The sequence below is a fragment of the Aulonocara sp. 'chitande type north' Nkhata Bay genome, linkage group LG11 (genome assembly GCF_057382095.1).
Source record: "Aulonocara sp. 'chitande type north' Nkhata Bay isolate Kocher_YH1m ecotype deep benthic linkage group LG11, A_spYH_male_GT1.1, whole genome shotgun sequence".
In the NCBI taxonomy this organism is placed as follows: domain Eukaryota; kingdom Metazoa; phylum Chordata; class Actinopteri; order Cichliformes; family Cichlidae; genus Aulonocara; species Aulonocara sp. 'chitande type north' Nkhata Bay.
In genome coordinates this window covers 16,330,458-16,343,875 of record NC_141354.1, presented here as the reverse complement: position 1 = coordinate 16,343,875, position 13,418 = coordinate 16,330,458, and the positions used below count along the sequence as shown (strand labels likewise).

At 37.9% G+C, this 13,418-nt stretch overlaps 1 protein-coding gene across 1 annotated transcript in view; it reads left to right on the top strand.

The window, feature by feature from the left end:
* The window catches only part of adamts16 (ADAM metallopeptidase with thrombospondin type 1 motif, 16), a 53,186-nt gene extending 44,604 nt beyond the window's left edge, over positions 1–8,582 (top strand). The window contains exons 19-24 of the mRNA XM_086309912.1: positions 4,218–4,422; positions 5,368–5,562; positions 5,663–5,719; positions 5,929–6,135; positions 6,249–6,396; positions 6,479–8,582. Of these exons, the coding sequence (XP_086166038.1) occupies positions 4,218–4,422; positions 5,368–5,562; positions 5,663–5,719; positions 5,929–6,135; positions 6,249–6,396; positions 6,479–6,594 (928 nt within the window). The 3' untranslated portion in view covers positions 6,595–8,582. The remainder of the gene's footprint in view (positions 1–4,217; positions 4,423–5,367; positions 5,563–5,662; positions 5,720–5,928; positions 6,136–6,248; positions 6,397–6,478) is intronic.
* The last annotated feature ends 4,836 nt before the right edge of the window (positions 8,583–13,418 follow it).

Below are 13,418 nucleotides of genomic sequence, written 5' to 3'. Positions count from 1 at the left end.
ACCAATAACAAACGTGCTAAAAAGAAACATGCCTCTTTTTCAATACAAAAATTTCAATCAAAGTGGACGTGTTGGTTTGATAAATATACAATCAATTTACAACCCAAAGCACAACATATGTGGAATCCACTGTGAAATGGCAACAATCTATGTAAAACTTTGGGGACTGTAGAAATTGATGAATATATGGAATATTTGCTATAACAATGTTATGCCAAGCTTGACTAATTCATTTATTTCTAGTTTATATTGATACAATAATCACTGAGTGGTCTAAATTACGTTCCCCAATGATTTCCTGTATTCCCTTTGCACAGAAATAACACAACTGAAATGAAGTATTTCTGATAACTGTATAGACATGATGGAAATCCAGGTAGGGTATTATGTTTCTATACCATACTTAAAGTGGAAAATCTAATTATATTTCTCTTGGTAAATAGGTCATAATGGCATCACGAAACTAGATGTTTCTGGAAAGAGGGGGAAATAAATCCCTTTTGAGACCTCTCTTCCACTTCTAATGCATCCACATACAAAGACTGCTTTAAGACGCTGTCTGCAGTGTCCATCACTTATGTTTCTTCAGGCTTGGCCATAACCGTAAAGCTAATAGGTTGGATACGTTAATATGGATACCTTTTTTCCCTTTCTCCATCACCTTTCCCATCCTATCCGAGCAATCGCCCACACATACACACCAAAAAAAAAAAAAAATAACCCCACACTGGTACAACCAAGCAGTCAGCCAAGGATAGCTGTCATTCAGTCAAAGTTGTGCTCAGGCCACAGCACTTCCAATCTCTCAACGGGGATTTGTGAGACTGTGACTGCATGACAACCACTCTCCACGCTGTCTGTCTGCTCCTCTGTCTCTCTGCCGTCTGTATCTTTTAAAAGTCGTTTATAAATATGTTCAGATTCACATTTGCCCTCTCTCTCTCGCACTTCTTTACTCACTCGTGGTAGATGTGCATGCTCCTCTGACATAATCTATTTCTCCTTTGCTTGCTTTGTACTGTTTAGCCACTAATGGACCTGCCTGTGTACACTGAGCTGAGGAAGCAGTGATAATAAAGGCTGTAAAGTAATCTCACAACAGTTTACACCCGTCTCTTAGGATTATCTCGTTCATTATCTAAAGCTGGAGCTTCTGGTCTGCATGTGTATGCGTGTTTATATGTGTGTGCATGGGAACCATGTGTTGGTAAGACACATACAGCAACATCTGACAGATTTTCAGTGTTCTGAGCAAAACCCAACATTTCTTGATGTATAAACGACTTCAGATAACAATAAGGACTCTAAAAATGAGAGCTCTCTTGTGGCTGCAAAATATTTTCAACTTAATAAGATTAGATAGGCTTTACAGTATTTTTCCTGTTGGTTACGGTGTAACCTGCTCTGCATTCCTGTGCATTTACATCCTCCATAGACCTTCTTATGCCATTGCCGTCCATACAATGCTCAGATTTCCTGTTAAACATCCATAACATGTATAGGATATAGTTGCCTGATTAATGTGTTGTACTTTATCAAAGTTCTGTTTCATGCTTTATTCAAGCTAAACTAGTTTCAGTTATACTTTTGTCAAATATCCAGTCTAGTATTAAGCATTTTTGTTAAAAATTGTAAATGTGCGTGTGCTTCTTTTATTCAAGTTATCAAAGTGCATGAGTCTTTTACAGTTTGTGGGCCCTCGCCATGCATGAACTGAATCTGAAGCAGAACACATGCTGGACCGACCGAAACACGCACAACTTGGATGCAAGTGTAGACCAGCAGGCTGTGGTCACCAGTCTATCTCTACATGTCATCCTATTCTAAGGCCGTGCAGTTATTTAATTTTGCTGTGTCTGCAACCAGTGATTTGGACCGAACAAGCATTACATCATGGAAAAAGGTTTCCGATGCCCACTCACATTTAGAGCATGATATCACTCTGTCTCACACTGCTGGTGTACACTGAAAAAAAAAACCCACACAGTGATATATACATGTAAAAGTCCAAGCAGACACGCACAGTGGCAAAGCTATAAACACTGGTCAGAGGTTATTTAATGCACTAGTGTGTATTTAGACAGCGTCATTTAGACCTCAAAGGCTATCTGACACACCACAGGACACCTGAGCTCTTGTGCTTCTGTCCAGGGAGCATGATGCTTACTCATCCTTCAACCACAGTTACTCATACCAGCCGAGGCAAAGATCACAAGGTGTTCTATAACTTGATCCAGCATTAAACAGTATATTATTTCGATGGCCGTTCCTGTGAAGTGATTGTGTTGATATTTACATGGTAAAAGTAAATACCCTGGAGTATGAAATAAAGTTTTAATTTGCACTTTATCATATATATACATTCAAATATTTTGCCAACTGTATGCCAGATGGCTATATTTTACTTTCCTGTGCAGGAAGGGATATCTAAGAAGGGGTAAGAGAGCCAAGATAATATGTCATAATAAGTGATTTTATGTCATCATAACTTTTCTTAAATGTTAAATGAGTGACATCAGCTACTATACTACAAATTAGCATGCTGTGACATAGGAATCTTGTGCATATTAGGAATTGAAGTATTTATGGAAATATATTTATAAAAAATACAATATTCTGAATTTTGTACCTTGTGAAACTAAAAATAAAAATGAAACAAACCCCAAAAAAGTCCCTGCTCTTGAAGGGTGTGTTGCACTTAGGCTTCGGTTGGCGTTCCGCTTGCATTTATTTATGTGTTTAATGACGCCATCAAAGTTCAGCTCACATTTCTTTGCCAAAGGTTAATAAATATTATGTCAACATGTTAAATGTATTACATATATGTGTTGATTACTTGGTCGGTTTTTTAAAATAAACAAGCGAATTGAAACTTTCATCTCTACATGCCGCTTTCGCTCCCCCTGAACCACCATTTGCTATTACCGCAGTGTGTATCTTCCTCATGACATGTCAAAACACCAGATAGATTTTCTACTTCTGCCTTTATTTACATTTGATAGTGCACATATGATGCCCTCTGGAGCTTTTCTCACTGACCTTCTGCAGCATTCCAAGCAAGTGATGCACCAAATTACTGCAAATAAAGTTTAGACTGTTAATATACACAGCTCAGTGTGCTGACAGCAATGTTTTGGGTTGTTTGGGGTAAATCGTAGGAGGCTGGGTGGGTATACTGGGGCGAAGTTAGAGAAAGGATAACAGAGTGTGTGTTGAGCGATTGAGCTGCCTGTGCCCTTAGTTTGGGGTCATTTGGAAGCGATGCAACAAAACTTTAAGAAAGTGCGAAGGCTTGAGGATTAGGCAACTTAACACATTTTACTGAGGCGCAGTCTTGGAAGAAAAATGCACTAAAATAGTATAAACTGAACTGTGTTATGTACAAAAGAAATAGGTGGTGATGTTTAGTTTTAGTCATGATTCAGCTTAGCCAGGCGAGGGGGGTTAAAATATTGCAGAGGTTTAACTTACAGCTTAAAGCCCCCGGCCGTTCTGGTTGTACATGATATTTAGAATATTGACAAATAAGCCATATTAACCATAATGACGTGCACAATATAAAATTTATATCAGATTTAGTTTAAATTTAGTTTAGATTTATTTTGAAACATTGCATGTCTGCAATGTCTTAGATTCGACAATCTTCTGCAGATGCTATTATATGAATGGATGATCTTTATTGTCATTATACATAGCACAGTGAAATTCTGTGTGGCTTTCTCTTAAGCTAAAAATTATTTTAAAAATAAAATAATAAAAAAAAATGGTAAGTTATTAAAGATAAAAATACACTTAGCACTGACAGAGCAGGAAAACAGCAGCATTATACACAATTTAGCCAGTTTCAGTATCGTTAGCTAATTAAAATGTCCTCCCTGCCATATGTATGTGTTTGTGTTGAAACGCGTGAATATTTCTGTGCCGTGTTTACACTCTAGTGTGGACTATGGTGGAAATTAGGGTGGTGGAAATCACCACTCAAGGGTAAATCTGTTCCTGTTCCTGAGCCTGTTCTTGTGTTTTTTTGCCCAACTGCTTTTTTGCTGGCAAACACACAGATTGTATACTGGTAACATAGATGGATTCCATAATACACCAGTGATTATCACAATAACAATACCACAATAACAATAATTATCATTAATTCCTGTACACTTGTCTAACTGATCGAGAAACTGTGCGTATTGACTCTATGGGTTTGCGTTGTGTTGTCCCAGCTGGTCTGTAGGAGAGTGGGGGGTGTGCAGCCGAAGCTGTGGAGGAGGGGAGCAGACTCGGCAGGTCCAGTGTGTCCAGAGAACCAGCCAGACTGACGTGGACACCCTGGCTGACTCTCGTTGTGCCCAGCCGTCCCCGGTCAGGAAGCAGACCTGCAACACACACAGCTGTCCACCGGTTTGGACAACTGGGTCGTGGTCGCAGGTGAGAGTGTGAAACTTTAATGCTGTTTGTTTACGCTGCTGGCACGTTGCTGCTGAAGAACACAGCTTGAAAAACCCCTTACGCTCGCCCAGTAAGCCCTAAAGAGCTCTGCACATTGTGTTGTGAAGTTCGCCCTGGCTTTAATGGCTTCACCACATTTTATGACAGTGATCTCAGTGGCTTTAAACTATGAATGTGCCCGCTGAGACCTCCAGTGTTTTGTTCTCTGTCCAAATCCTATACATTCTGTGTGGTGACTTGTCTCAGTGTAACATTTTAACTGCCGTTTTACACCAAATATCGTCAACGACATGGCACAAGTGGTGTCCAGTTCGCTCTCCCCCTGGTAGCTTGTGGCACAGTGTAGTGCGTCACAGCCCCGTGTTTATTGGCTGTAGTGAATCACTTCAAGATTTAGATTGTCCCATTAGCTGTTTCTAGAATAAAAAAAGGATATTGAGGGAATTGCTGGAGTACCTCAAAGGAATTATTAAGGCAGTAAAGCACAGTAATCCATTGTGTGGTGACTATGCTGTATAGCAGCTTTTCTGAAATGCTATTTGTGCATAGCTGGCCTGTTAAGATGTTTAGCATGTGACATTTCCAGCCAGGTAATAGCTAAATTAAATATGTCAAACCCTCAATTAATTTTGATAAATTTGTTCCTTCTGCTTGAAAGAAGGTGGGGAAAAAATGGAAAGAAATTCTCAAAAAAACAGTTTAGTCTACATTTTTATGTCTTTGTTAATGGATGATAAAAATGTGTGTAACACATAACAAGGCTTTGACAATGCTGGAATATAACATGACAGTTTGGACCTAACTATGATAACAAAGATTGTTAATACTGTAGCATTTAAACCAACTGATCAGCCATTAATTAAGAGAAAGCTTTGCTCCAATACCTAAATGCAATCAGATATCATGTTTGTTTTTATTTGGCAGTGTTCGCGTAAGTGTGGCAATGGTTTGAAGAAGAGGACTGTGCTGTGTGTGAGCTCTAACCCGGGTGCCCAGGCACACACGCTGCCCAACAGCAAGTGCGCAGGCCTGCCAAAACCTGCTGGTCAGGATTCCTGCTTCATCAGACGCTGCCAGAAACAACGCAAGGTCCAGTGGTTTGTCTCCACATGGCAAGAGGTATGAAATTAAAATGAATAAAACAGCACTTATGCAGTATTTAAATGTATTTTTAGCTAATGTGAATAAGCTCTCTGTCTCTGCTCTGTTCCACATCCAGTGTTCAGTAACATGTGGTCGTGGCTATCAGGCACGCTTCATCAAGTGTGCAGAGAAGGTGTGTATTGTGTGTGTGTTTGATCAGACACAGCAAAAGGTCATTTTTCAGTGTCATAATAATTCGCTGCATTTAAATTCTCTTTAAATTCCAATTTGTTAATATTATTTTAATTATTTGCTTTTGTGTTTCTAAATTGATTTTTTGGAGGTTCTTTATTATATAATGGCATCTATAGCTTTAGTGAATTTCTCTATTTCATAATAAAGGACACTGCAGGAAAATACAGAGAGCTTGCTCCCAAGAAGTGCCACCATGTTCCCAAACCCATAGTAGAGCTTCAGAAGCCCTGCATCCTGGCTGAATGCCCTGTCCGCACAACACAATCAGTGCACTACCAATGGAAGACGCATCATCGGAGCTATCCAGCCCACCCTCCACCTCGGCCAGAATGGCGCTCGTCTCCTTGGTCTCAGGTATCAGCAGAATTTCCACTTTGGTAATATAAACAAGAGGAGGGAGCGAATGTGTCGCACAAAGGAGATTCACAGTATCTATAATCCGTTCCTTGTTGCTTCGCTCTCCGCAGTGCACGGTGACATGTGGAGGAGGAGTGCAGGCCAGGGCGGTCCAGTGTCTGGCGGAAGAGAAACCTTCCACCGGCTGTGCCGTCCATCTCAAACCTGCAGTGTCCCAGGCCTGCAATACCAACTTCTGTCCACAACCTGAGAAGAAAGGTACCAGTGCTCTTATTCTCTCAAAAGATCTCCCAAAAAAGAAAAAGAATTTCACTTTTTTTTTTCTCTTCTTTTTACACAGAACTTGCATGTAAGGATTACTTCAGCTGGTGTTACCTGGTGCCCCAACATGGAGTCTGCAACCACAAGTTCTATGGCAAGCAGTGCTGCCAGTCATGTTCAAATTCAAACCTATAATCCTAGGACGTGACTCAGTCCGCTGTACAGGCAGATAGGTAGTTAGTCAAAAGACTGCAAAACATGGTTGTGGTTTTAAGCATGTGGCGAGCACTGAAATACAAAGCCTTTTCTTTGGAAGTGCTCTTCATTTTCTCTCTGCGATGCCGGACATCTGGATACAAGAACTTGATGTTGACAGCACTACACAGGAATGTGATCGGGAAAAAACAAATAAAGACAAGAATTATGTGGAGGAACTAACAAAATAGTAATCGTGATTAAAGCAAATAGGATGGACATGTCTAAAAGAAACTGAAAAATCCCAGCTTTGTTTATATACTGTAGCTGAAAAGATCTGTACTCAGGACACTCAGCATCTCTCAGTCAACCAAAGGCCAACGATGGCAAACCAACAAAGAAAGACGTCTTCAAGCGCTGCCACGCAACATGTGATATGCCCTGGTCTGCGCTGCAGACCCTGATGAATTGACAATCTGTGGTTTCTTAATGAAAAGGGACATTTCAAAGAGACGATAAAGGTATAAATAAATTTTGCCTTGAGCTTAATTTTTTTTAATTAAAAAAAAGAGAACAAAAATGACATGCTAATCAATGTGTATTTCTTTAATAGCTGGGCAGTTGCCATGGAAGTTGTCATGTAAAAGTAAAAAAAGAACAGAGCACAAATCAACTGCATCATCAGATGCATATGTTTTCTGTGACAGGATAAGTCTGCGCGATGTGGCTTTCCTTCCAAGTGGTGCTACAACTTTGTCACATTGAATTCATGAAATCAGTGTGAAATGTTCAAGCTTCAGGAAATAACAAATGAATTGTGTGACCCGTGTACAGTATTATTTGTTTTATTTATTGGCTTTGCAATGCAGTGTTTCTGGAAAACTGTATGATTAAGCATTATAAATGTGTCCTTGTATTACTCTACCCTAAGCCCATTACCTTAATATGTGTTATTAATTTTCATTACATGCTGTCAAACTGCACCTTTTTATGCAAAACCTTTATTTTATTTTTTAAAAGAAAGCAGCTGTCAAGTGAAATCACTAACAAGCCATATCAGTGTGTTGTTTAATGTGTCCTACATTATTATACATGACATTAGCATGCATTTATATGGCACAAAAATGCGTTACATATCAATTACATTTTAAAAGCACTGATGGATGATAGGTAATACTATTACAATATGATTTTTTTTACGGTGGTAATGAAATAAGATAAACAAAATGTGTAACTACAGGAACATGAGCCCCGATTTCATCATTTTTAGCTTTAAGTTGGACAGAGTATCTTTCAGGGGGGGATAAACTTGAAACTCTAAAAGGACTCCTGGAGAAAAGCAGAAAAACAAATATTCAGGATGGAAACTTGATCGCTTGACTCATACAACTTTGGCTACAGTCTTCAACTGGGCATGGCGCTGTCATCATGCCTTTACAGAGGATTAGGATTGTACCAAATCACTGACATCACTGTCATCATTGTTCCACTCTGCCATAGCGGGGGCTAGTACGTCTTTTGCATTTCTCTGGCTTCAAAATACAGATTTATAACTTTTACTTGTAACAGCTGTAATGTATATATGTACATTTAAACATCTTAACTCCAGTCTTTGCTTCTATTTATTATTTTCCTTCCAACATAAGTAAGATTACATGGTAGTTCACTGCTTTACCTACCTACTCAACTTTGATGGAATGTCTTTTCAGTACAGTTAGTTCAGTTCAATGCACTAAGCTACTAAATTACTTTTTGGACAAAGCAATTGTATTGCTTTTGCTTTACTCCACAAAATGATCTGAAACACATTGTCACTTAATTATCAGTCAGAAATAAAAACTTTAGGCTACAGACCCGCACAATGACTCAAATTCCTATCCTAATTTTTATCCATATCCCGATGTCATCTTTGTTTTAGTTTTTATTTATGAACACAAAGCCGGCAACACAAAGCAAAGATGAAACCTGGCCCAAAGTATGGTGGCCCTGAGAAGTCAAACACACTGTGACTCAAGAAAACATCAGCAAATATAAAAATGCTGTAAGAGCTCGCAATACCCAATGGAAGTTGAATAAAACAAGTAAGAAAAACAAAACAAAAAAACTCAAATAATACAAAACACAACTCAAGTGTTTTTTGGAGATAATAACTTGACGGAACAGCTGTGGAAGAGATAGAAACCACAAAGGTTTGCACTGAGACGCTTAAAAGAAGAGATGGTTTCATCTGTGTTGTGAGTGAGGAAAAACATGCAGGTAATGTGTGTTTTAGTTGCATTTTTCATATAACAATGTGGATACATGTTTGCTATAAGCTGTTCGGTTTCGTATCTGGTCCGTCACATTATTGTCTCCCCCCAAAAACACTTCTGCAGTTTTTTTGTGAAGGTTTTGGACAGCATATTTTTCTATTTGCTGGTGTTTTCTAAATTTACGGTGCATTTGACCTCCTTCTAAAGAGACTTTAAAGCGAACGCCAGGGTGATATGTACGTGTAGAAATGGAGGTTTCAGTGCTACAAGTCTAAGTGCCTTTTTTTCTGCTGAAAATCTGCCCCTGGCTGCTGGGCTGGAAGGCTTAGCCTTGACATGTTTCTGGTTTCTTGCCTAGCTATGTGTTAGCATACTGTCTGTGCAGATGCTTTTGCACAATATTAATAAAAATCATTTTCACAAGCACACAAAGTGAAATCAGCTGATTGCAGGACTGTGTGTAACTTTTACTGAAAATGTAACGCCATTACAGTAACACATTAATTTGCACCCAAAACGTTTTTAATGTTTGGTTTCATATTTTCTTTAAATACATTTTTTAAAATAATTTTTAATATTACTTTGTTCTACTCAATTGATCCGATCTGACTTATGTTTGGTCAGACTCTCCCATAATGAAGTAGATCTTGAAACAGAGCCAAGGGGAGGTCCTTCCCCAAGCTACCGGTATATAGGAGATATAGCTGGATATATAGCTATATAGGATGGCCTAATCCGGCTTAAGTTACATTGTCAATAGCACAAATATGGCTCCGCTCCAGAGTGTTATGTGTATTCATCCTGTTTCACATGCACTGTTTGAAAATGTAGCTATTACCATAATAGCAGTGAGTCTTCATTTGTAGCTTTACTATCTATGTCTGTCCCTTTAAATATAGTTGGTGGACTCAATATTGTAATCTGAAGTTTTGCTAACACAATTTGAAGCAGATAAGAGCTAGCCTTGTATTTCATATCCCATATGTAACTAGTATGTCTAATATGCTGTTATGTTCCTTCAGTGTGTACAGCTGACATCATATTATATCATTAAAGTTGTATGGTTGAAACTGTGGCGGTAACCCTAGGAAGTTGATTGTGTTCATCTGGACGTTGGGTTTTCGGTGGTTGCTGATCCAAGTGACGTCTTCAGTCTCAGAGGTAATTGTGTAGAGGTATCTTTTTTCCTTAGTCATAATGCAACTCTTCATGTAATTTACCTGTGCTGACCAATGACTGTAGAAAACAGGTGTGACGTTCATAACACAAGGAACAACTCACTGAACTAATACGAACTAAAATAGTTCATATTATGTTCTGTTATTTTAGGCACATAAGTGCCCCATTATAATAGGCCTGATGGCATTATTGTATGAACCTAGATCCCATATATCATTTTTGTTTGTTTGTTTATTTATATTTCTAGGTAACAAGTATAATTTGTAGTTAGGCAATGGTGTGAAGTTTAAAAAACAGATTTGATTTTATTACTAAACATGCTGAAGTGAGAGGTCTGACCTGCTCAGCATGCTTCATGCTTTTGAACCAATGTCTAAACCACTTATGTGACAGACTAACACATCAGAACCTCTGGCTGTGCAGCTGGTGAAGACCAACTATAATTTCTAAATCAAAATGTAGTGATTCCTTGTTCTTCTGAGGTCACTCTTGCAGTTATGTGCAGGTCTTCCTTGAGCCTTTATTACAGCATTATTTTGATACAAAATAGATTTATTGAGCTGTTCATTGGTAGCCCAAAAAGTTGATTCTATTCAAGTACAGTTTTGTTGTTGTTGTTGTTGTTGTTGTTGTTGTTGTTGTTGTTGTTGTTGTTGTTGTTTTACGTGCTTTGAATGTGTACTTGTGTCTGTGTAGTCATAGCTGAGGCCACTTCAGCTGCTAGTACTTGTATCTTCACTTACTACATTAAAGAAAGTGAATGGAAAAATATCCTGTACCTTTTTAATACCTCCTCTCTTTAGCCTAAAAAGATTTACTTATTACTGCATGTACTACAATATAGCTTACACCTTCAGTCTGTATTACCATCAAGCTGTAATTCCATGCAGAGTCAAGAAATGTTAAGTATAAAAAACTGCAATTCAATATCGGACTATCTTTGCATCGTTTATTTTAAAATACCTAAAAATCTGATTTTTTTTCTAGCTCCTGGAGGTTGTAGATATCTAGGATAATTGGCTCATAGGAAGATTGCTGCTATAGACAAGAATTCAATTCATGTTTATCTATTACATCACAACACAGATCACCTCTTTTGCTGTGTCACACTGCAGGTATTTATTAAAGTCAAAGGACTCCATTTGAAACACAGCCAGGTGTGGACATTAAACTATAGGAAAATTATGTGTATTATCCTTAAGATTGTTCATTTCTCTAGTGATTACAGACACCAAAAAATAGGCTTAAACACTGGAACACTTAAACTAAAAAGTAATAATCCAGCCTTCATCTTTGGATGGCTCTAGCTATGGTGAAGGTGGGACTCTACAAAATAATAATGCAGTAAAAAAAAAAAGATTAGCTTGATATGCACAAAGCACATCAAACTGATTTTAATAGAACTTTAATGAACTATATTTAATTATTTACAACTATTTACTTTACTTTTACTTTTACATGCCAGTAAGTTCAAATTCAATGGACTGGCTACAGAAAACATTTTAATTTTCAGTTACTGGATATTCTTTTAATGCTAATGCTATCTGTAACTATCCTTCCTGGGCTTATTAAAATCATCTAGAAATAAATGAAAGTATTACTCTTGTCAGTACAGTATTGCTAATTTACAGTTTATTCATATAATACTCCAAGATAAGGTCTTGCTAATGCCCTACCTTGCATTTCCTAACAGCAGGCGATGAGGGTATAACTGGGCATCCATCTGTTGACTCTGTGACTGCTTGATATTTAGGAGTTCTTTTGAACCCTTTTCAACAGATTATGTACTATAACAACGCTCAAAAGAAATATTGCATGATTAGATTTATAGAACAGCAAGCAGAGAGCTAATCCTGAGATCTAGTTCTCAGGATTCAACAGAGTGCTGCATGTAAGCCAGAACACAGGCTAACAGTAATGCCAATGTGGTATTAGCCATTTCAACACCTATGACATACTGTATCTGGGCTTTGCTCTTTTCTCATTTCTCAACAAGTCAAGGAGACACAGATGCCCAAAACAAAATAACCATTGTCATAATCCCTGGGGCACCGTTACAAGGACCTTCAGCTGGACAGTGAAGAAGGAAATATGAAGAGTGTTAAAAGTAGGAAGAAATCATGTAGAAAGTAAAGAGTCATTTTTTAAAGTCATTGGCTCGCTCCAGGCAAAGAAAATGTGTGCCTAGACACTGAAATACTAAATAAATATAGACCATAGTTTCAGTGGGCCTTTTTTTCACAGGCAAATGTCTGCAAGGTTTTATGTGATGCAGAACCGTTTTATTGGTGCATGCCAATGTGAAGAAAAGAGACACAAGTGAGATCGGATCTTTAACTCACATAACTGCTTTACTGTTGAAGGACCTTTAACTTAACTTAGTAATTAGGTTACCAAAAATATTTGTGTCCTCAGTGCAAAAATATGTATTTCCATTTACATCAACCGCAGCAACTTCAGAGGAAAAAAAATAAAAGGACAAAATTCAACCTCACAAGTAGGAAGGGATTAAGACGATGGAGCAGTTTTGTTTTGTTTTGTGTATTCAAGATAGGGTTCAGACAGCTTCCTGTGGATTTAAACAAGAGTTGACTGAGACAAATTTATTAACAGCAGAGATTGTATGTCATAGACAGTCACTGTCTCTGTTTGACTGCATCTGTTTGAAGAGTGTGGCTCCTTTGCCTTGAGGCAACTCAGAAGGTTCAGTCAGAGGGTCTTTCCATCATGATGGCATTTACAACGGTGTCTTCAGGTGTTTCTTCTTATGTTGAAATTGATAGAACTTTCAAGAAGGAGAACACCAACTAGAAATCTTCATTTATTAAAACATATGACATTAACACTGAACTCCAAAGTGGTATTTTTTTTTAAAAAACTTGAAATTATGATACCTAACAAAAGTACTGGTTTAGTGTGTGGGTTTGAGAAGGAGCGAGAGCAGTGCGACAACTGTTATTAGTACAATAGCACCCTCTGCTGACTATATCTGCTAACTAATAATAATATAATGTCAAAATATGTGATATATGGTGCTTGACATTGGTGGGTAACATGCATTTTTTATGTTGCAACTTTGTATTTGTAAATGAAAATGGAGTGAGTGCAACGTTCTGTGTCAGTAAATGGGTTTGGGGTATTGATTAATATTTTAATATGACGCTAAATATTCTTTATATTAGATTTTTGAAGAATAGGCAACTATTTAGCTGAAGTACTGTTAGCAGAGTAACAGTGCTCTTGGACTTGGTAGGAAATGGGAAATGGAGTAAATCCCAGCTTCTCTGTGTTATAACTTGACAACCAGTCAACTCTTTGTTCTTTACTGTAAGTGTAGTTTAATGTGTTGCAACGATTTTGGGAAGCTATACAGGGACGAAAGAAAAAGCTGAG